The 24,899-nt window shown below is 39.1% G+C and overlaps 1 protein-coding gene across 1 annotated transcript in view; it reads left to right on the forward strand.

The window, feature by feature from the left end:
• Positions 1–24,899, forward strand: part of DOK6 (docking protein 6) — a 255,253-nt gene that overhangs the window by 117,492 nt on the left and 112,862 nt on the right. The window contains exon 3 of the mRNA XM_074146578.1: positions 6,176–6,290. Within this exon, the coding sequence (XP_074002679.1) occupies positions 6,176–6,290 (115 nt within the window). The remainder of the gene's footprint in view (positions 1–6,175; positions 6,291–24,899) is intronic.

Consider the following 24,899-nt stretch of genomic DNA (forward strand, 5'->3'; position numbering starts at 1 on the left):
ATTGCATTACTTGAAGCAATATTTGGATGATTCTTAAGTTCTCCAGACATCTGAGCAATGGGGGCTGAAAACTAACTATAAGCTCTTTTGCATTCTTGTTCAGTGCCTGATATTCCTCTGTAAAGAAGTTTTGCATTTTGGTGAACAACTTGAGACTATTCCAAAAAAACCCGTGCAGATCAAGCTGTTCTGATGTGGAATCTTTGAGGTGATCCAAATTCCTGACTGTGAGAAGAAGCAAGTTACCAAACCCAATGCTGATGTGTAGCCTTGATACCCTGGTGCAAGCCTAGCCTAGTTTAATATTGCAGGAGTAAGATGCTGCCTCTACCAATCCTAGAAATTCTCCTACCTTGTAGCCCTTCAGGTTTATGTCCTTTCATCAAATATTAACCAGAAGTAAAGGAGCTGGATGTCTCTGATATAGCTATTTCAATCCCCCTCCCACCAAGAAAGAAAAAAATTTTATATATGAAAAAAATGCAATAAAAAACCTTTGGCAAGAAAAAGGTTCTTACATTTAAGGAACTATTCCACATCTTTTTTTCAACCAGTATTCATTGTCATTCTAGAAACAAGAAAAATGGTTTTAGAGACTGATACAGGAAAAGACCAAGAAACCAAGTAGAAAAAAAAAAAGCAAGGAAATGTATGCGTGGGCTGCTGAGTGATGGACATATGAGGCAGGAATTATTGATGAGGAGTAGGAGAACTGAGAAATGGGCCAGGTGCTAAGAGTCCCTAACATGTACCACACTGAGCACCATATGGAGTACTGCTCTAAATGGTAGTGCCAATGTCTAGTACAGAAAATAAACTGTTAACATACTAACGCTAGTGAAAAGTTGTAAACTACATAATCGTAGCTTAATACAACAGGATCTGTTTAGCCTGCTGGAAGAAATCATAAAGGATAAGAGTAGGTAAGAAATCTATATGCAAGATTACTCACTGAACAAATAATATTAGGGATTTTATAAATGGGAAATAGGAAAACTGATTTTCCAAGTTTTTGTTGATTTGTGTTGGTTTTAATATTACTAAAGTGTTAGGCAATATGTAATGCCACAATGGGAATATTTCCATCTTTTTTTTTTGTGGAAAGTCTAGGTAAGACTCTTACATGTGTAATAGCACATTAAATCTTCCTTTTATTTTTTCTTCTTACTGGTACAAGGTCACCAATGGTGTTGGTATTTCTAGAATATTATTTTGTTGTTGTGAAGAACAGCAATGTTTTCAATGAACTAGCCTGTATTTTGTCAACTTATGATTTTGTCTGTTATGATACCGCAGGAAGCAAATTTTGGTATAGCATTCCGTACCAAAAAATGTAAATTTGCCTAATGCACTGCTTATTAAAAAAGGACTTTTCTTTTTGATAAATTTTCAATTTGATTAGTCTTGTAGAATCTTCTTGAAGTTTGCAAAGAAATGGTTTAAATTATTTTTTTTTAAAGTTATTATTTTTGGGGGATTTTTTTTTTGTCTTTTCAGCAGCTTTGATACTTTTTCCCTTTTAAAAAGGTTTCCTTATTTATTTATTTATTAAAAATAATATCTAAAAATGTATACCACATTTTTAAAAATCACTGAGACAAAGCAGTCTGGTTGCCAAGGCAAAGTTCTTCATACAAAATAATATAAACTCTCAGGTGTTTATTTTTTAATTGCAAATGTTCAGCAAGTAGAGAAATGACTCAGGCTTCATTGGCATTAAACCCAGAATTCAGAATTTGATTAACTTCATTTCTCTCTAGCAGTGGGAGTATAGGCTTTCACAGTATTATTACTCTTGCCACTATCTTTCTCCTCTGGTTGTGGAGGGAAACATACAGTACGATTTCAATAGATGAACATGGAAGCAAAAATTCATATCTCTATTTGATATTAAAAATTACATATCCAATAAAAATATTGAGGGGCTTATTTGATAATATGACCTCTCTCATTGTTAGCATCAGCTCAGGTTCCTGAGACGTTAACTGGTGGGGTCTTTTTTCTGTCAACCTGCCCAACAGATAAAACTGGAACTGCTTCTTCAACTTGTATATGGTTTGGTGTACATCACCCAGCAATGTGCTCTTGCCACAAAGAAAGCTAACAGTATCATGGGCTGCATTAGGAGTAGCATTGCCAGCAGATCAAGGGAGGTGATCCTTCCCCTCAGCAGCAGTGCAGCTACACCTGGAGTACTGTGTCCAGTTCTGGGCTCCCAGTACAGGAGAGACATAGACATACTGAAGGATCATGAAGTTAATGAGACAACTAGGGAAAGCCTGAGAGAGCTGGGACTGTGTAGCATGGAGATGAGAAGGCTCACTCATTATATACTCATCAGTGAAGGATTTAGAGAAGACAGAGTCAGACTTTTTGCAGTGGTGCCCAGTGGCGGGACCAAAGGCAATGGGCAAACACTGAAACACAGGTGGTTTCCTCTGAATATCAGGAAACACTTTTTCACTGTGAAGGTGACTGAACACTGGTACTGGTTGCCCAAAGAGGCTGTAGAGTCACCCACCTCGGAGATATTCACAAGCCATCTGGAAATGATCCACAGCAACTGATTCTAGGTGACCCTACTTGAGCATGAGGGGTTGGACCACATGACCTCCAGAGATCCCTTCCAACCTCAACCATTCGGTGACGTTGTGAAATTTCCTGCTTTCTCAGATACAATGATGGGATTGAGTGCTAAAGCTCAGTTACTTTTTTTCTCTTTTCTTTTTCCTGATAGTTTGCCCAGTAAAATTAATTATTTTTCCTAACTAACATCTGTATAAACTCCCTTTATCCTCAGAATAGTATGACTAAAACAGTAGTATTTTCAGGAAAACCTTCAGTTCTTGTAACGTAAAGCATTTCAAGGTGAAAGATGTGATTATTTTTTTTCTTAATTATCTTCTTTAAAAAAAAAACAAAAACAAAAAACAAAACCAAACAACTGGCAGAGGTGTTTTGGCTACCCACATTAAACCTTTAAAGCATTTGACAAGAAAAGAGATATCTCACAATATCTCATGGTAGTTTGAAATATGTCCATTGTTAAGGAAAGATGTACACAAGGGGAATGTGACTTCTGTGTGAAAATATGAATGGCTCAAAAAACCTTGCTTTAAAAAAATTAAGTAAAAGTTGGAAGAGGCAATTCATGTAAGTCTTTACATGTCATACAGGAGTTATAAGAAGTTCTGTGCTGTCTAAGGAGATAGTATGATTCCAGAGACAAAAGAAAGTTGAAATCTGTTTTTTAAAAAAAACCCTTTTACCCTGCATGGAGACTGTTTTTCTTCAGTTGCCTTGCATTTTGTTCAACAAAATCTCTCATATGGGTACTGAAAAGAAGCACATCAGAATCTGGTGGTGTTTTCATTGTGTCTTTCAGACATTAAATTCCCACCAGCAAACAAAATAAAATTCTATTTTTCATTCATTTTGTGCTGACAATATTCCTAAGTGTGTGAATGATCTTGCATAAAAACAATGTTCTGACAATATTTTAAATAAAACAGGCTTAATGTACTGATCAACAAAAGAACACATACAATCATCCTTATAGATGGATAGGTGTGCATCCCTAGTTGTCTGTATTTGTGTTTCGAACAAAAAATACTGTGAAAGTTACGTAACATTGATGCCAGACATGTAAGTTTTTTGGATCTGTTATCAAACTTATCAGCATTTCAGGATCTTTCAATAATCTATAACACTCAAATGTTAAAGAAAAGAATAGATCTCTACAGTTTGAAAGGGACTGGAAGAAGGCTTAATATGCCCTGTTGTCACTAGTCAAAGTACTTCTGTTTCCTTTCCTGCTATTCCAGAAAGAGAAATTTCCCCTTTTTAACATAACAAGATTTAAGTTTTTTTTTTTTTTCTGCATGGTGTGCAGTCACACATGCACACACACATAGAAATACCGCTTTCTGTTTCGTTTGCTTGTGTTAGAATCACTGCAGTTTTTTCTTCCTATTATTGTTTTCCCTTTCATATTGCACTGTCAGTTATCTTTTTGAACCTTTGAGAAGAAAGCTATGTGCATATTTAAATTCTTTTTAAAAATATAAATTCTCTTTAAGAATAACCTGGACTTTTTGTGTCCCAGATCTTTTTAAATATTTTCCTCTTATATCCTTTAATTATTTAGCAAGACTAGTAGATCCATATTTTCGCTGTCTCCTACTTTGGGTCTACTACGGATCTGGCAGGCTCACTTCAGCTCATGGGAAGAACCATAGAGTGAGTCCTCTTAGAACACATTTCCAGGCATGTGGAGGAGAAGACAGTAATTGTGAAGAGGCAGCATGGATTTACCAAGGGTAAATCATGCTTGACCAATCTGACAGCTGTCTATGATTTGGGATGAGGAGAGAAAAGTGGATGTCATTGGGCACACAGCTTTAGCATGGCTTTTGACATTATGTCCCATAGTATTCTTATATCCATGTTGGGATGTTGTCATCTAGGTGGGTGGGTGTCTAGATGATGAAAAGCTGGTTGGTTAGTCAGACTCAGAAAGTCAAGGTTAATGGGTCACACTCTACCTGAAGGTCAGTAGCAAGTGTAGAACTGCCAGGGTCTGTACTGGGACATCTCTTGGTTAGTATTGTTGTCAGGGGCCTGGAGGAGGTAATGGAGCATGCACTCACCAACTGTGCAGGTAGCAAATTGGGAAGGATCACTTGATATGCTTTCAATCCAGAGACCTGAACAGGCTGGAGGAATGGGCTGACAGGGACCTTCTGAAACTCAATAAGGGCAAGTGTCAAGCACTGACCCTGGGACAGAGGAGCCCCTGTGAGGGCACAGGCTTGGGATGGACAGACTGGGGGCAGCCCTGTAGGAAGGGCCCTGGGGCTTGGTGCCTCAGCCATCAAAGATGGCAGACAGCTCCACAGGCTGTATGAACAGGACCATGGGCAGTCAATACAGAGAGTGATTATCCCCATCTGGTCAGCCATCATTGGAACATATCTAGAGTACTGCATCCAGTTTTGGCCTACCTATTACATAAAAAATGTTAACAAATGGGAGTGAGTTTTGCTGAAGGCTGTCAGGGTAGACCCCATAGCAGTCTTCAGTTCTGGTCTCAGGTTTGTCATCAGCACCTACTTCATGCTTTGTCTCAGTTTTTTTCCCTGGCTTCTTGATGGCTCATCTGCTCACAATCTTTTTTCCAATGTCTTTGCCCCAACATTTTCCATTTTTTTACTGCACTATATAAAATCTGTGTGTTAAAAAAACATTCTTTCCAGCATATGAAAAGGAATCCTAAAGCTGTACACAGGGAGTATAAGAATTACAAAACAAAACAGAAAAACCCAGCCACATTCAGGCCATTTTTTCCCTATAGATGGCCAAACTCATATGGATGACATTTTAAAGAAATTAATTCAGCCTGAGGCAGATGTCCTGCTTGAAAAAGCTAACTATAAACAGAAAAAGTTTGCTCAGAGTTCCAAGAAACTGAGAAAAAGATTTTATAATGTGAAGTGTTAAGCAGTTTAATATAGGCTGTGCTATCAGCTCTGGTTGTAATAACATGTTTTTTTTCCATTTATGTTAATTGCGGTTATCTACTTGCATCAAAGGAAAATGGAAATAGAATGAATTGTTTATGCTATAAATTTGCTACAAAAGTATTTTTTTGTTGATAAGCTTTTCTAATATTTGGAAAATAAAATAAAATAGTGTGCTCTTATGAGGATGACAATTACACTTTAAAGACAGATGAGGATCTATCCTTACAAATCTGAGATACTAATTGGAATGATAATTGAGTTATTTCCCTTAACTAATAAGACACTGCTGTTCCTACATTAGGTTATGTATTTGATGCAGATTCTAATACTAGTTAAAGTAGTACAAATCTAGAAACTGAAAAAAATATTGTAGAATAATCACAAGGCTGTCTTGATGTCATTGTGATAACTATGTTTCCAAGTAGAACTTTATTAGAGAAGTGGACCATTCTCTTTTTGATACATTACATTTTATAGAAAGTTTTGCAGCTCTAGACTCTACCTATTTATGTGGGTTTGCCTATTAAAAACCTTATAAATGTAAATAACCTTAGGGTGAAAAAACAGATTATAGTAAAAATCTAGTAGTTATGGATAATATTTTTACTAGTACTATTTATACACTGTCCTAAAATACTTTTCTTCATTTTAAGGTAACTGAGCTGCACAATATCAAAAACATAACTAGATTGCCTCGAGAGACAAAGAAGCATGCAGTGGCAATTATCTTTCATGATGAGACGTCAAAGACATTTGCGTGTGAGTCAGGTAAGCAATCAGTACTGCATCTCTAGCTTGAAGAAATTAAGTTACACACTGAAGTCTTGCTCAGATGAATTAACTTAAAACACCAGATAGAAATCATTAGCTTAAAGGAATTTGTTGTAAAGAAGAACTTTGGAGTTTGTGGTTTAGGCTTTGGTAGGGATGTTTTTAATATGCTTTGGGAGGTGTTGGGGGTGATACAGACCTCTTTCTTCCATTACTTATCTTTGATTGTACACAGGTGGTCTAAAGACTGGAGATTTTCAGCTAAACTTGTAAAACTGTGTGAAAAATACCTATGGGATGTTATTAAGTCGAGATGTGAAACGTTCTTTTTTTTACCAATTTTTGCTACATGCACTTACTAAACTAATTGCCACGGATTGCCATGGAGACCAGCTTCAGGGCAAGTAAGACTGTGCTGGGGGAGGGATCTGTAGCAAAAAGGCCAATGAGAAGCACTTTTGGGGGCTTTTTGAAGCCAGGACAAGCCCCCTGCTCGTGCTGGGGCTGACAGCTGGTGGGAGGTGCTGCTGAGGGAGCCTGGGCGGAGCCACCACCGCCCCTGGTTCACCAAGCCTCCAGGTTATAAGAAGCCTCAGGGAGGGCAGGGACTAGTCCCTGGCCACAGGGCGCAGAGCGAGCACCCGGTGCTTGTCTGTGTAACCCGGCGGGTGCCTCAGCCGGCTGCAGTCTGTACGGCAGGGCGGTGAGCCTCTGCCAGTGTATGAGGTAAGTTCAATCCCTCTAAGTGGCCAGAGGACTAGGGGGCTCATCCCAACTGACCTTCGAGTCGCAAGGTGTCAGTTGCTTGTAGAGATCCAGCCATGGTTGCTACCTGGTCAAAGACTGTTAGAAAAGCTGTGGGCACCCAGACAGAGGCCCCACGCAAACATGTGGGTGTTCAGGCCTCTGGCTGCAGAGAGTGCCAGGGCCTGGCTCTTGTGATGGAGGGTAGGGGAGACAACACCTGTATCAGATGTGAACAGGTGAATGATCTGCTCAGCCTGGTGGCCGAGCTGAAGGATGAAGTGGAGAAGCTGAGGAGTATCAGGGAGTGTGAGGGAGAGATTGACTGGTGGGCCCGCTCCCTGAGAGTAAGGGAACAGGTTGAGGCCTCACATAAATCAGAGAACTCTCTCCCCTCTTGTCACCAAGCAACAGGAGGATATCTCAGAGAAGAGGGGGAATGGAAACAGGTCCCTGCTTGGGGAAGCAGGTGAGCCCCCTCCCGGCCCCTCCCACCTCCCCAGTTACCCTTGCAGAACAGGTATGGAGTCCTGCAGGAGGAACTGGCTGTTGGAGAGGAGGATAGTGCACCCAGGCTGGAGAAGTCAGAAAGAACAAGTCACCATAGACCCGGCATCACTACTAGCTCCAAAAGGAAAAGCAGACGGGTCATTGTTGTGGGTGACTCTCTACTGAGGGGGGCAGAGGGACCAATATGCCACCCTGACCCACTTCACAGGGAAGTCTGCTGCCTCCCTGGGGCATGGGTTAGGGACATGTTGGAAAAACTTCCTGCCCTGGTAAGCCATTCTGATTATTACCCCCTGTTAGTATTTCTGGTGGGTAGTGATGAAGTGGGTAGAAGGAGGCCAAAATCAATTAAAAGAGATTTTAAAGCCTTGGGACGGCTGCTTAAGGGATCAGGAATGCAAGTTGTGTTCTCCTCTATCCCTTCAGTGGCAACTATGAATGAGGAAATTAATAGGGAGAGGCAACAGGTCAACTTGTGGCTCTGGGACTGGTGTTATTGGCAGGGTTTTGGGGTTCTTGAGCATAGGCAGCTATACGAGACACCTGGCCTGCTGGGGGCAGGTGGGATGCACCTGTCCCAGAGGGGGAAAAGAATTTTGGGGCAGGAGTTAGCAGGGTTCATTGGTAGGGCTTTAAACTAGATATGAGGGGGGAAGGGGAGCTAACTGGGCCTGTCAGGATTAAACCCAAGGGAAGCATGTCAAGGCTTGAAGGATGCTGGGTTAGTGAGGACTCTCACTCTGTCTTTTCATTTGAGAAAAGGGATAGACGTTTAGAAATTTCTGATTGCGAACAATGGGAAAACCCTATCCCGAAAGGGGAAAAGGGTACTAGGCCAGGAGTTAACAAAGCTCATGGACAGAGCTTTAAACTAGAGGTGGAGGGGGAAGGGGATAAAACCAGGCCCACTGATAATGAGCCTGGGGGTAAAGGGTCAAGGATGGGGGTGAAATCGGGAGCCCAGCTCAAGTGCATCTATGCACGTAGCATGGGCAACAAACAGGATGAGCTGGAAGCCATGGTGCAGCAGGACAGCTATGACGTAGTTGCCATCACGGAAACATGGTGGGATGACGGTCACGACTGGAATACTGTGATGAGTGGCTATAAGCTCTTCAGAAGGAACAGGCAAGGAAGGAGAGGCGGGGGTGTGGCTCTGTACATTCGGGAGTGTTTTGACTGTTTAGAGCTGGATTCCAGTGATGACGAAGTTGAGTGTTTGTGGGTAAGGATGAAGGGGAAGGCTAACAAGGGGGATTTTGTGTTGGGAGCCTGCTATAGACCACCCAACCAGGATGAGCAGGTTGATGAAGTATTCTGTAAGAGGCTGGCTGAAGTCTCTCAATCGCCAGCCCTTGTTCTGGTTGGGGACTTCAACCTACCGGATATATGCTGGAAATATAACACAGCAGAGAGCAGGCAGTCTAGGAGGTTCCTTGAGTGTATGGAAGATAACTTCCTGACGCAACTGGTAGGAGAGCCTACCAGGGGAGGTGCCTCGCTAGACCTACTGTTCACAAACGAAGAAGGACTAGTGGGAGATGTGGAGGTCGGAGGCCATCTTGGTCTTAGCGATCATGAAATGGTCAAGTTTTCAATTCTTAGTGAGGTAAGGAAAGGGATTTGCAAAACGTCCACCTTGGACTTCTGGAGGGCGGACTTTAGCCTGTTCAGAACCCTGGTTGGGAGGGTCCCTTGGGAGATAATCCTGCGGGGCAAAGGGGTCCAGGAAGGCTGGACGCTCTTCAAGAAGGAAATCCTAAAGGCCCAGGAGCAGGCTGTCCCCATGAGGCGCAAAATTAAAGGGAGGGGAAAATGGCTGGCCTGGATGAACAAAGAGCTTTTGATGGGACTTAAGGAGAAAAGGAGGGTTTACCACCATTGGAAGAAGGGACAAGCAACTCAGGAAGAGTACAGAGATCTTGTTAGGTTATACAGAGAAAAAAATTAGGAAGGCAAAAGCCCAGCTGGAACTCAACCTGGCCATTAATATAAGGGACAACAAAAAAAGTTTTTATAAATATGTCAACAAAAAGAGAGTGAGGGAGAATCTCCATCCCTTACTGGATGCGGGGGTAAACATTGCGACCAAGGACGAGGAGAAGGCTGAGATGCTTAATGCTTTCTTTGCCTCCGTCTTCAATAGTCGGACCAGCTACCCCCAGGGTGTACAGTCTCCTGGGCTGGAAGATAAGGATGGAGAGCAGAACAACCACCCCGTAATCCAGGAGGAAGTAGTTAATGATTTGCTTATGCACCTGGACACGCATAAGTCCATGGGTCCAGATGGGATTCACCCAAGGGTACTCAGGGAGCTGGCGGGAGAGCTCACCAAGCCTCTCTCCATTATCTATCAACAATCCTGGTCAACAGGAGAGGTACCAGATGACTGGGGGTGGCCAATGTGATGCCCATCTACAAGAAGGGCCAGAAGGAGGATCCAGGAAACTATAGGCCTGTCAGTCTGACCTCGGTACTGGGAAAGATCATGGAGAAGATCATCTTGAGTGAGCTCTCACGGCAAGTGCAGGGCAGCCAAGGGATCAGGGCCAGCCAGCATGGGTTTATGAAAGGGAGGTCCTGCTTAACCAACTTGATCTCTTTCTATGACCATGTGACCCGCCTTCTTGATGCGGGGAAGGCTGTGGACGTTGTCTACCTGGACTTTGGTAACCAAAGTCCCCCACAGCGTTCTCCTGGAGAAGCTGGCGAATTATGGCATAGACAAGTGTACTCTTCACTGGGTAAAAAACTGGCTGGATGGCCATGCCCAGAGAGTTGTAATTAATGGGGTGAAATCCGGTTGGCGGCCGGTCACCAGCGGTGTCCCTCAGGGCTCAGTTTTGGGGCCGATCTTGTTTAATATCTTTATTGATGATCTGGATAAGGGGATTGAGTGCACCCTCAGTAAGTTTGCAGATGACACCAAGCAAGGTGGGAGTGTTGGCCTGCTTGAGGGTCGGCAGGCTCTACAGAGGGACCTGGACAGGTTGGATCAATGGGCCAAGGCCAATGGGATGAGGTTTAATAAGGCCAAGTGCTGGGTCCTACATTTTGGTCACAACAGCCCCAGGCAATGCTACAGGCTTGGGGAAGAGTGGCTGTAAAGCTGCCCAGCAGAAAAGGACCTGGGCATATTGGTGGACAGCCGGCTTAACAGCAGTGTGCCCAGGTGGCCAGGAAGGCCAACGGCATCCTGGCCTGTATCAGGAATAGCATGGCCAGCAGGAGTAGGGAAGTGATCGTGCCTCTGTACTCGGCCCTGGTGAGGCCTCACCTCGAGTCCTGTGTTCAGTTCTGGGCCCCTCACTACAGGAAGGACATTGAGCTGCTGGAGCGTGTCCAGAGGAGAGCCACCAAGCTGGTGAGGGGTCTAGAGAACAAGTCATATGAGGAGAGGCTGAGGGAACTGGGCATGTTTAGTTTGGAGAAGAGGAGGCTGAGGGGGGACCTCATTGCCCTCTACAACTACCTGAAAGGAGGTTGTAGTGAGGTGGGTGTTGGCCTCTTCTGTCAAGTGAATAATGGCAGGACCAGAGGAAATGGTCTGAAGTTGAGGCAGGGGAGGTTTAGATTAGGTATTAGGAAGAATTACTCTACTGAGAGGGTGGTCAGGCACTGGAACAGCCTGCCCAGGGAGGTGGTGGAGTCGCCATCCCTGGAGGTATTTAAGAAACGTGTAGACATGGCACTTCAGGGCATGCTCTAGTGCCCGAGATTGTTGGTTTGTGTCTGTTTGTGGGTGGGGTGGGGTGTGGCTGTGGGCGTTTGGTTTGGTTTTGGTGTTGGTGTTCTGGGATTTTTTGGGTGTGTGTTTTTTTGGGGTTTTTTTGTTGGTTGGACTCAATGATCTCAAAGGTCCCATCCAACCAAAAATATTCTGTGATTCTGTAATAATTATCATGCCATTGCAAATAAGAGGTAAATACCAACTAAAACCTCAGGATATTACAAAGCTGGATGTCAAGCAGTATGCAGTTTGAACAGCTACATGGTGTGATGAATGAGTTGACAACAGACTCGGGCGTCATGGTACATAATGACAGGTAGTTACTTGTGAGACGCTGAACACTGCACTATTAAAGAGCACTGTTTTCTTGTCAGAAAATGCAGTTGTACATGTCCGTGTCCTAGGGTATATTTTACCTGAAAAAAAAAGTTTTTAAAAAGAGAATTTTTTTAATGATAAAGCTTCTGTTTATTTAGTGACATATTTGAGACTGTGCTTTTTAAAATTGTATCTTAATATTATGATATAAACATTGCATGGTGTACAATCTAAGTTAAATACAATGAAACAAAATTCAAGAAACCTGTGGAGGAGGTAGGTTAAAAGTGTCTAAGGTCATGAATTATGTGGTTTTTGGATCAAGTATTGCAAACACTGATATGTTCATCCCATCACAAAAGACAGATTGACACAGTTTTGTTTGTTTATTCATTTAAATTTAAAAACACACACATAGAAAATCCGTGGCTTTCTAGGATTAGTTTAACAGATTATTAGATAATAGTTCATATTAAAGACCAAAAAAAAATACTTTTCACAGCTTGTTTCCACAAGAGTTCTGCCTTTGCACAAGGAACTATTACCATTTGTACTGCTGCCAAAGTGTGCCAAGTACTTTACTTTCCTTTATAAAACTTACCAAAATTTAAGGAATATTTAGAGATCTGCTTGTTATTTAAGATGTTTTCTTCTTCTCAGATCTCAAAAAAAAATATTTAGTGGCAGTGGTTTCTATGGGACAATGCCTAGACTTTTAGCCAATTCCTGTTGTATAGTGATGTACACAGTGGGGTTTATTTTTCGAAAATCAGGCCACTTCTTTGGTTAACACAATAGTGCCTGTACTCTACTAACACCTCTTCTTTCCTATAGCTTCAGTGGGAAAGAACCACTCAAGTGATTTTGACTCAGTCAAAAAATCTTCTCCTGGAGCCATAGCTGCTTGACCTACTTGAATTATTTAGGGAGCCCAAAGTTTCCACCGTGGAGTCTCTAAATATACAGAAGTAGATATTTTGTTTCCTATCATGTTGACCTCCAGGGGCAGATGGAACAACAATAATGCTGAACCCGTTGCAAAAGGTCTGCTGAGCATAGAGTAAATTATTTCTTGGAAAGGATGAGGAAGTAATGCTCAAAGCTGAGTTGGTTCTGTATGGGGGCTGAACAATGTGCAGTAGGGTTTTTGTCAGAGTTTTACCAGGAAATGTTTTAAAATAACCGTATCATTTTGATTTTGAAAATATGTGCTGATATCTTTGTACAGTCTAAAAGTTGATGAGATGAAATATAGCACATTTTTCTGGTACTTAGCTTTCTTAATTATGGAATTAAGCACAGTAAAACGCTATTCTGTTTTAAAATGTGTCTCTAAAGATATAGAACACTTTGGTCCTCCCCAGGAAGCCTGAGAGCTGTGATACCAGCACACTGGGTGTGCTGGCTGGGAGGCTGTGTTTTTTTCCTGAGCTCCTGTGGCTTCTAACCCCTCAGCTCACTTATTGTCTTCAAGGCAGCTACTGTCAAGTCTGAGCTCTAGATGGGCTGTAGCCCCCATATTTCCATTAGGATTTCAGCAAACTAATCATCTGAGGAGTGTCTAATTTTGGTAATCTTCATTTGCTAAAAACATTCTGTAGAACACCAAGCAATAATCCCCCACGTGCTTTTCTTATAATTTAGCAGTTCCCATCACTACCACCAGTGATCCCCACATCTGCAACAGCTGTAGAAATCTGATCCATTCTGAAGCTCTATTGAAATATTTTGAAGAGCAAACCAGTCTCAGCTATTACAGTTCCCTGATTAACAGCATGGGATAACAAGTCTTTGAAGAAGACTTATCACTCTTCAGGGAGAGAGGGAAGCTACTTGCTGTCACTGTATCTCTTTCTGACATCTGTTCTAGTGGGCAGAGACCTGTGACTTCGGTGATTAGCAAGCAACATTTTTAAATTATCTCAGTTACCATCAGAATTTTTTCAGTGGAAGTAAACTAATGAGAAGACTTGGCTGATTAAATAACATGAAAAGTAGTCATAACTCAGTGAACTTAAGACAGGCTCTAAAGAGTGGCAGCTCTAAAGACCATGGCAAATTGCTGTCACCTTAGCAAGGAACATGCTAAGGTCTCAGTTTCAGCCTCCCTGAAAATTATGTGAAAGTTATTGCCATTAAGGGAATTTTAAATATTTTTTTTTTTAATCAAGAATCATGAAATTCTGAGTTGCTTTAGAATCAGGGAAATGCAAAATCCTCAGGTTGCTAACAAATTAAGAATTGAGATTAAATTAGATGTTGCCAAATGTATAAGCAGGTTGAACGGAAGGGCAGAATACTGTGAAGAGAAATAAAGCAGTTTGCGGGATTTGAGTATATTTACTCCAGCATAATAAAAGTTAAAAAGATATTACTGTTGACTTTTAGATACATCAAGGAGGGAAAAAAAAGGAATTTTTTTAGGATATAAAGTGACCTTATCGTAGGAACAAATATAGAATATATGCCCAGTATCAGTCTATGTTGCTATGGCCATTCAAATAGCAGGAGCCACACAGACTGAAAACTTAGAGGAAAATAAAAGTTAAAGCAGTGAGGTTCCACACAGAAATCCTTTCCCATTCCCACATGTTTTTTTTCTGCTCTCCACAGTGTATTATCAAGCAAATGGAGAAATTCTTTTAACTCTGGATGCTAGCTACTGAGTTTGAGGTGCTGTCTTTCCCAAATACCTTTTGAAAAAAACTTGTTGGGATGGGTTCTGTTTGTTTCTTTGTTTTGTTGTTGGGGTTTTTTTCAGGTGACTGTGATGTTAGCTTTTGTGTAGATATAGCTATGCTCAGACACATGTATCTATTAAGAAGCTCTTCTTCCTGCAAGCCTAATGTCTGTAATAAGGCAGTAATCCACATGTCTGCACTGAGACAGGCATTCTGAAATGCCCTGTAAGCTCTCTCTAAAGTTGTAGGTATGATGCAGTGAGAAATGGTGGCTCTGCAGGGACCAGCAAGAAAATGAAATTGGTGGACATGAATACTGATTAAAGCTGGAAGTTTATGTTGCTATTATGGAAGTTCCTAGTATGATGAGGATTGTGCCTGAATAATAGCTAGCTTTCAAGAAATGAAGACTCCAGGTTGCACTAGGTCAGTGACAGGCCATACGGGAGCGTGTTTTCCCATTTAGTGATGCCAACAAAATATTAAGCAATACAAGTCCCTGGCTCTTTTAGTGTCAGTGGACCCACCAGCACAGGTTTGTGTAAAATTTATTTTGATTTGCAAACAACAGTATGTGAGGAAAATTGATGAACTTGTAAACCTATTGATAAAATGAAAGTGAGGTGTTGCAAATAGTATGGATTCAGAGACAAGAGAGACAAAATAAATTAGGGCTGAAATGTGATTTCAGTGCTTTGAGTATAGAATGAGACTTAACGTAAGGAAAAGAGAAGAGGCAAAATCATAGAGAAATCTTAAAAATGCGACTGTGAAACAAATGCTGGCATCCCCCAAGACACAGATATTTGTCTGAGTTCTCTTCAGTATAATGCCTCATTCTGTATAGAATTAGATTAATTGAAGGGGTTTATTTCTTTGAAGGCATGCATGAACTGCAGTTCTAGAGTCATTGCAATCAAGAAATGTTTTCATTATTTTTAAGAGGTTATACTTTGGCATTCCCTTAAAACTTCCATGATGATCTCCAGAGGTCCCTTCCAACCCCATATCATTCTGTGATTCCACTGCTCAAGTTCTGGGGAAAATAGAATTGGGGCATTGCAAAAAGTCAATTAGCTGCCCTATTTGAAAATTCTGGTTTAGGGGTTTATTCATCATTACACTACATTGATATAGCTTAACAGATATTAATATTCTTGCAGCTGTTTTGGCTCAATCCACTATGTTAATGTCTTGAATGTCTTGCTGCTGTGATGGCTACCTTGATAAAACTCTTTATACATCTATAGCATAAACAGTCTTTTTCTTCTATATTCTTATGCTTTCAACTTTTTCTGAGTGCAGTCAAACTGTGATAAGTAAGTCTTGTTATAACTGCAAAAAAAAAAGGTTTTAATTTGTTGAAAATGAAAGACTGTTGGTGTCAAGTGACAATGTGTTCAGCAACTCGTTTTTTTTAGTTCTGTGCATATTTTTCCTTTTAAGCCTGTTTTCACCATTTGTTGGTGTTGCTTTCTTTTCTTTAAAAAAAAATTACATTGCTGCTTTCATTTAAAAAGGCACAAATTCAGTTCACTTTTGTACTGAAAAAGCTTTTGGGCTATTGCCAAATTACTACTGATTATGAGCTGGGCTTTTTCTCCTTGATAGTTTTCACAAGCAAAAATATTCTGTGCTTGAAGAGTTTGACAGATGTCAGTGGAATATTAGATGTAATTCGTATCACTATATCCTTTGACAGCTAAGAAGCCTGGAGGTTTTGGATTAAAATTACAGAGAAACATTGAGGCTTTGAGATGAAGCATCAGTGATCTTACCTGCTGTTATTACTAGAAATAAAAATGGCTACATAAACCTTAAAAGCAACTAGATTAAAGTTCCCATTTTCACTGTTAGTTTTGCAAGTTTGAAGCTCCAGGCTCGTAGAGGTATTGCAAGTGAAGAACAGCTTCCCAAATGAAGTTTTGGTATGGGAAAGAGGAATACAAAGTTCACATTCTGCATGCAGAAAAACAATCCCATATAGGTGAAAATATTCTGAAAGATGGTATATTTCTCTGTTAAAGTGATAGGGGTTGTTATATGAAAATCTGTGACCCTGCCTTTTCTACATTCTGTTTGTAATTTTTATTTTTTTATATATACTGAAGGGACCTTACTTACTTCTCTGTAAGGCACATGGTTCATTGGAGGTCAGACACATGTTCTCACTTCCACACGTGCCATGATATTTTAAGACCCAAAAAAAGAGTGAAAAGACGGGCATTGCATGAAGTTAAATATGTTTCTCTGGAATCTTACATTCTCCCTTTTTGATCATAATATTTGAAACACTATCCACATTCAGAGTAAGGTTATAAATTTTATATTCTAAGATTAATATTTAGGATATGTATTCTTTTTTTTTTTCTGGACAAATAGTTCCCTTTTCATTAATAATTACTTTTATTTCCTAAGTTTTTTCATGTTTGCCTAAAAACATGCATCTTTATTCTGACTTTAATTAGAAATATGCAAGGTCAGCTGAATTTTGGTTTTAGAGAGACTAAGATAAATACATGAATTTCAAAACCACTTCCTTAGAAGTTCAACATACAGTTACCTTTCCCAGTAAGCACAGAGTGGAGGTAGGTTAGTGAGGGTGAAGTCCAGGCTGTCAGGCATACAGTAGTATGGAATTGTTTGTTGAACTTTAATAAAAGGTTTCATGGTTGCTCATTTGTTTGGAGTTTTTTTTCCTCATAAGCGACTAAACATCTGATGAACCTTGCCAAATCTGCAGCCTCCATGTTTCACACCAGAATAAAGTTTGTATTAGTGTGATGGCACAAAACCATAAAAATGTAGTCTAACAACATGGTCTAACATAGCTTCTGGCTCTTTACCTTAAACTGAAACCTGAAATTATTAAATACTTTGTGCATCTATATGTAACGAGATTTCTTCCTGATTCCCTTGTGAGATTCTTAGCAGGTTTGATAAATATACTGTGCCGTAAGTAACTGCTAGTCCTATGAAACAAAGATATGGATATACTGTTTTATCCTTTATATAATTCATGGCATAAATGAATTTCAATGACAGAATAACTTTTAATCATGTTATAAGTGTGAAAGTCCAAATCGTACATTTTATTAGAAGGTAAGGCAATCAGGCACTACCTGATGCCTTCATGCTGTGTGTCCCACAGTGTCCCTACCCCTTGCTTTTAAAAATATTGGCCTGTTCTACACTGCCAAAAGGCATTCGCACACAATAATAAAAGTATTACTGAGAATCTTGATGAGTTTTATGCATAAAATTGCTTCACGTTTTGAACTGTTATTAGCAGTTTGTGGAAGAGGGAATGAAAATGCAACTTCATTAACTGAATGCCAGATAAATGTGACAAAGCCTGGAAAAGAAACTCAGGCAGAGGACTTCTCTCCATATTAAACATCTACTATAGATATATATATCATTATTGAATCTGCTTTCACTAAAATACCTATGCATGAGGTTGTAGTATGGATTTGCAATTGCTATCACCAGTAAGAAATGTGAAATATTAAAAAAATATGCAAAATAGAGAAACGATCCTCTTTCTTCCTCTTCATCCACTTATTTCTGATGTAGCTAGATGCTTGTATTCTGTGGTTATACCTTGGCATTCATCAGAGAAATTGCACAAGTGGTTTTCCACACAATGTGAGAATAGATTAACTATGTTCTGAAGCAGGATTATGCCCATGTCATCTTCCTCCTGGAAAAAAAACCCAAACACCTGCTTGTTCCAATTGCTGCATATTTTATATAATGTAGAAACAAAAAACACTCCAGGTTTATTTTTTAATGCATTCTTACATGTGGGAATCATGTTATGATGCAACACATTGAGCTCAAAAGGGGTGAAGGTTGCAAGCAAATTTAATGTTTTCATTTTAAAAGTACCTTTGGAATACCCATGTTAATAAGCACTCTCGTGTTTGCAAAACAGATCATGGTAAGTATTTGTCACTGAACTTTAAGTAAAGTAACTTCTTACTGGCTTTCTGCAATATAAAAGTTTTGGGGATTTTTTTTAAAGACCTTGTAAAGTTGCCATTATACTTAAGGTAGTTTTTCCCTCATACTGTTCTGGTTCTTAGGCATATTACCTTGATTTCATTCTGATGATCGTAGAGCTGAATTCTTAATAACCACTGCATTTGAAATGATGGTCTGATTGGCATTTAGCCAATTTTAACCGATGAAATTTCATTATCAGAAAATATAGAACAATACAGAGTAAGTCTTAGCAGGAAAGGAAAAAAAAGTGAAGAAAATAATAATTGTTTGTATTTATGATAGAAAATAAGGCTGGAAGTAATCTTGGGAAGCCTCCCTGTCCTAAGGAAGTATACACTATACCTATTTATAGGTGTATATGTTTATTATTGTGTATATGTTTATAATTCCGGGTGGATTATGTCTTGTCTATTTAGGTTTTTTTGAACCTAATTAAAAGAAATGAAAATGTATCAGGAATATTAAGGCTAAAAAGGCAATGGCGTGTAGCATACAGTTGAAACTAGAGCAAAAATCCTGTCTTTTCCATCTTGGTTAATCTGTCCCACACTGCATTATGTACGTGGTAGTCTTTAATTGAATAATTTGTTATAGGGACCTCTATTGTGGTAGGTACTTTAGAAGAGAAGTGTATGAGACAGCGTTTTAAGAAGTTTTCTGTAAAGCCAGGAAAAATGGATTCAATTTCTTTCCTAGGCTTGTACTTTCTAGCACCTAGCGCTACAAAACATAATAGTGTACGTTTGGATGTTTTCAAATTTACTACTTCCTGTGTTCTAAGATTGCAATTTAAAAAAACATTTTTAAAATGTTCTTGTAAGAAGGAAATTAAAACAAAATATTTTCCTTGGAAATTCAGGGAGGACTCCAGAACCTGATTATTGCAGTGTAGCTGTTCTTCTCCAGGCTTTTAGGTTTCTGACCCCCATCAACATGATACAACTGCCCTTGATGCTGAAGTTGTGGATTCTTCAGCAGCCTGCCAGGAAGACAGGCAGAGAGATGGGTAGATTTCTGACAGTGCATTTAGGTCTTGATGAATCTGCATTTAGTCAGAAAAGTCCCAACCAGGTCTAAGGATGAACCAGTTCGAAGCAAATCATCACTGCCTTGAGATTTATCCCCGAAAACCTTGCAGAAATGTTAGCACTATATTAAGAGGTTTCATCTGCAAAGGATTGTATTTTTCATTGCCTGATGAAGGGGAGAGTCAATAAAGAACGGTTTTTTGGTTATGCCTTCGTGCCTAGAAACAACCAGTCTTGGCTGCAAGCCAGCCTTCTGCAGGCCAGCTCTAGTCTGTAAAATGTGCAGCTTTAAGTTAGGAAGCCATCGGGTCTCTGCAAATTTCCCATGCTCCACATCTGCTTTGCAATAGAGTCAAAATAGAAACTTGATCACCTGCTCTTACCAGTAAACACAATGCTGGGCCTGCGAGGAGTCAGGGCATGTTCAACGACAATTTTCAGAATGTATCGTTAGCTAAAATAAATCTGCTCTACCTCTGTTTTCAACATTCTTATCTAGGACCCACAGAACATGCAGTTATGTTGTAGTGGCTTGACCTCAGCTGGCCACCAGATGCCCACCAGGCCACTCTCTCACTCCCTGTCCTCAGCAGGACAGGGGGAGAAGATACAAAGAAAAGCTCTTGGGTCAAAGTAGGCACAGGGAGATCGCTCACCAGTTACTGAAACAGGAAAAGCAGACGTGGGGAAGATTACTTTAATTTATTGCCAATTAATAACAGAGTAGGATAGTGAGAAATAAAAAACAAAACTAAAAACACCCTCCCCCCACTTCTTCCCAGGCTCAACTTCACTTGTGGTTCCACCTTCTTTCCCCACATGGTGCAGAGGGATAGGGAATGGAGGTTGCAGTCAGTTCATAACATTTTGTTTCTGCTGCTCCTTCCTCCTCATGTCCTTCCCCTGCTCCAGTGTGGGGTCACATCCCATGAACTTCTCCAATATGGATCCATATCTGCTCCACCATGGTCATCCTCTGACTGCAGGGGGACAACCTGTGTCTTCTCGCAGAAACCACCCCTGCAACACCCCTTACTACCAAAACCTTGCCATGTAAACCCAATACATGTAAAAAGAAATGTTGATGCATCAGGGAGCTGTTAGCAAATAAGCAACTCTAAAGTAACCCTATGTAACTCTTCATTATTTACTTTGTGTCTCTTCTTTCATTTTTTAGTTTTTTATTATTGGAACTAGTATTATTAAAGCTCTCGGGTTTTAAGCATATCTATTTACTTTGATTATCAGTCAGTCAAACTCCTAATTCTTTTGGTCTGCCCTTCAGCAAAGTACTGGGGTGTTACTGACTTGGTATTAATATGCGAACACGGAGAGGTACATAGCTGGTGGACTTCTAGATGTTTCCTTTTTTTCCATTTTTTTTACCCATTTAAAAACTTCTGTAACAGTAATAGAAGATACCACTACTCAAATCATAGTTATTGTGTTTGGGCATATTTCTACTTCCTTTCCCTTTGGGATTGGTGTAATACCCTACCTGCCCTCCACAATTTTGCTAATGGTGGGGTGGAAGCCAGGTATCACCTGAGATAAAAAGTCTTCTGCTCATCTACATGAAATGTAGGTCAGGTCTCCTGGGATTTGTGAATATATATCACACTGTAAAATTACGTGACTTCTGCAGTTCTTGACCTCTCCTGAGGATAGCATACATTTAGTGATAGCACAAAAATCATGACATTAATTTATAGATTGAATTTGGAGTATTGACAGATGATGTATGGCAGGCTGAGCCTAGGGAGAGTTCAGTGTGTAACATGATAATTTACTGCTCCAAACCCAAAACACACAATCTATTTTTCATTCTCTGTCACTATTCAGCTTGCATCACATTTGGCTACTTACAGTGTGTAAGGTATATAGGACTGTTAGAAGGTTAACTCTTTCAAAACACCTTTGTCACTGAATGAAGGCAAGCTGAGAAGAATAGCATGTGTAAGAAAAAGTTTTGTATGCTACCAATGTGTACTTAACCAGGTATTCAGCATGGGATATTCTACTTCATGTACAGGCTAGGCATGAAAATTTTGGACAAATTGTGTACGTTTGGGTTGTTTTTTTTTTTATCCCTAAGATAAATATTTGATGTTCACTGTCCATCTATCTTCATATAATTTTGAGAGGTTTCTTGAAGTGCATTGCCAATATGAATGTTGCTATCAGCATTAAAACCCCAGTGGGCTGCTGAACAATCAGAATGGCAACTACAGTCAGAGTGATCGGTAAAGCTTATAAATTTGCATTTTGCTGCTGAGAACTAAAGCAATTCTTAAGACAGAACCATGTGTGAGACTACAGGTGTATAGTGATAGGCAAAGATAACGTTTTATCTGACTTTTGTCCACATCTTCGTGTGTTATTTTCTAGAGTTGTCCGAGCTTCTTTACTTGCAGAGCAAAGTTAATGTGTTCTCACAGCCCATTTAGGTTTTTTAATCTCTTTGGCTTGAACTATCATTTAACTTTTTAAGAACACAAGTAAATAATTTTTGGTTAGAAATAGCTCTAAATTTCATTAATTCAAAATGTTCACTTTTCCTGTGTATTTGAAAAGACTACCACATCTATAATTTATGTCCTTCAAACAAAAGCAGAAAATGTGCTCTCTTCAGAAACATACAAGAAGCTTTCCAGTAAATAATTATGGCCTCATAACCTCTGAGAGTAGCACACAAAATAATCTCTTGTATTCTTACTATCTGGAGACATATCCAGTCCTTTTCTGAATTTTATACAGTACCATGTTTATCTTTTAAAATATCAATTCTATTTCCCAGTGGTTATGCATTAGTTTTAACAGTAGTCTTATCAAGACTATATTTCCTGAGAGTAGTCTAGAGCCACTGACACTGGCCACTGGTTTTGAGATTTAACTAGAATAGTTCATTAATCTTCAAAAATAGGGTTGTGGTTACAAACACGCAACAGTTTCTTTCATATTCCCAGATTTCAGGTGTGTATGCAAATGAATTACAAATATAACAATTAGCAGAGATTTCAATTACTAAATAGTGTGTTCCGAGGTGACTGAGATTCCCCTGTTTACAGTAATTGATGATCTTGGGATGAAGTTCCAAGCAAGTCAGAATTATTTCTCTCAAAGAGAGGACTCGGACATTTCTCTGGCAATAAATAAGAATGTTTTCCTGAATTAATTTTACTGTGTGAGTAGTTCCTCTGTCAGTTTGGGATGGTCAGCCTTAAATTCTCTGGGGATCTTACACTAAATCCTTTCTTTTTTTTTATTTCAAATAGGGAAATTTATTGTAAGGCCAAGAAACAAATTGTGCTTCAGATGTCCAAAGAAGCTTATTTTTTTAAAATAAGGCTTTATCAGCCATAATCAGTGTTCCTTTTAATGTAGTTTTAAAGTAGCATGGTTTTAAAAGTGGCCCAAAGTATGCTGCTCTTCTTCAAATCACTATGACATTAATTGCAATTCAGTCTTTTCCATATCAGCTCTAGAAAAGCTTTCTTGTTTCCAATTTGTCTCCTAAAGCATGGCTGCTTTTAAAGTTTTGTTTAAAGCAATTCCAACGGCTACTAAATATGCCTTGCAAGTTAATCTAAGGTTAAAACTGAAGTTAATCAATGGAAAAAACAATAAAGGGAGCTGTTGACTGCACAGGTCTTCAGAATTTGCATTTTAGTTTTTAAATAGTCATGTAGTTAAATCTCTTTTTAATTTTGTTTTGAAACTTAAAAATAGTGTATTCATGTGCAAATAAGTCAAGTAAGGTGTTAATGATGGAAAATATGTTTATTTTAGCCCTCCATTGAAATAGCGACCACTCATTTGAAATTTTTATATAAAAATATGGAAATTTTATATTCTTATTTGTGGACTTTTTTGCATTTTTAATTTAGATTCACCTTTTTTCAATTTGTAAATTTTCCAGAAAGCAGAATAAACATCATATTAGATTTACATTTTTCAGGTGGTTGGTGGATCAAACTTGCAAAGCTGTTTGATAGTTTTTGATGATCACGTAGTGTGACAGTTCAGTACATCGTTTCAAATAAGTTTTGGATTTCTTTGTAGTAAAGGGATTATTTTTTAATTAATTCAAATTGACCAATCACCTATTTAAATCCTTCTACATGCCATGGTGAAGAGATAATCAACAATTATGTTCACAAAAATAATGTAAATATTTCCAAACTGTGTTCATGTTTTTCTTCTAACAATGCATTCATATGCTGTCCTGGCATGTGTTAGAGGTTTGAGCTTCATGCTCAGTAAAATCTAGATCATATGTATTAATGTTCTGGCATCAAGTGAAGATTTGAGCCTTACTTTGAAGTAAAACTGCATATTCATTAGAATTATGAGGAATTTTGATCTAATTTTAAATGATGGAAATCTAGATCTGTTTACAATCTGGAAAGTTTACATTTTGAAAATATGGGACATTTCTTAGTCTTTCCATGTTTGTGTCTGTATCTGGACTTAATTTTACACTGTTTAGTTTTTTTTTTGTTTTGTTTTGTTTTAAACTGCACAGAATAAGATTATGAGCAGCTCTTATTGGACTGCCTCTTTATTAGATAGCATTAAGGAGTGATTAGCCTGCATGTTTATGATCATGTAAGGTAAAGCTGAAAAACTGATATTATCAAGTTGCTTGTTTGTTTTCTAAACTAAGCCTTTCCTTAAAAATGTGTGTAGTCCTAAAGTTAAAATACCGGCATAATGTTGTTATTTTCCTAGTAATGAAAGCATGAAAAACTGGTCTATTATGGAGCATCATTTGCTTCTAAACTAGATATAATTGCAAGTAATCCCCAATTTAGGAGAAAACAGGAAGGCCTATTGGTTAAATTATGTAGACTTAGAATTAGTGAAGTGGAAAAAGGAATCAAGTCAGTCAGCAAGGTGATCATTTAATCATCTTTAAAGCAAGAGCAATGCCTCACTAATACATACTATCTCTGTTTCAACAAATGGGAAATACTTTGTAAAGTGTCCCCCAAAGATAGCTCTTTGGACTGATGTAGGAAACTCAGTCAACTCCATTTCAAAATGGTACTTGCTCAGTGACAGTATGAATTTGTCTATTTCTTTAAAGTTCTTCAGTGGCCAAACCTCTCAGTAGCATAGCATTTCATTTCAATTTCAAGGGGAAAAAATAAATCAATCCTGTAACTGAAGTTTATATTCCATAAATAAAACATGAATTCAATATTACAGCTGTTTTTTCTGCCCAGATTGTGTTACGGATAATTTTGACTGGACCTAGCAATTGAAATAATCAAATTAGAGAATTTGCTGTGGGCATATAAAATTAATGTGGCTCATAAATGTGAAATGAAAGAACATTTGAACGTGCTAATGGACAATCTTCTAGATAATTAAGCTAACCTATCTAGGAAAGACAGGTTTTGGTAGGTATGTTCCTATAAACATTAGTCCAGTAGGAATGACAAAATGCGTTACTGTGTAGCTTCTGCTTTATATTCTAAACATCTACAGTCATACCGTGGTAGCTTTGCTTGAGCACGCAAGGAGGTTAGCCTAAACTTTGCTATAGCATACAATCACCTTGCTGAAAAAGTGAGAAGTGAAT

This window comes from Numenius arquata, chromosome 4 (genome assembly GCF_964106895.1).
Source record: "Numenius arquata chromosome 4, bNumArq3.hap1.1, whole genome shotgun sequence".
Classification (NCBI taxonomy): Eukaryota; Metazoa; Chordata; class Aves; order Charadriiformes; family Scolopacidae; genus Numenius; species Numenius arquata.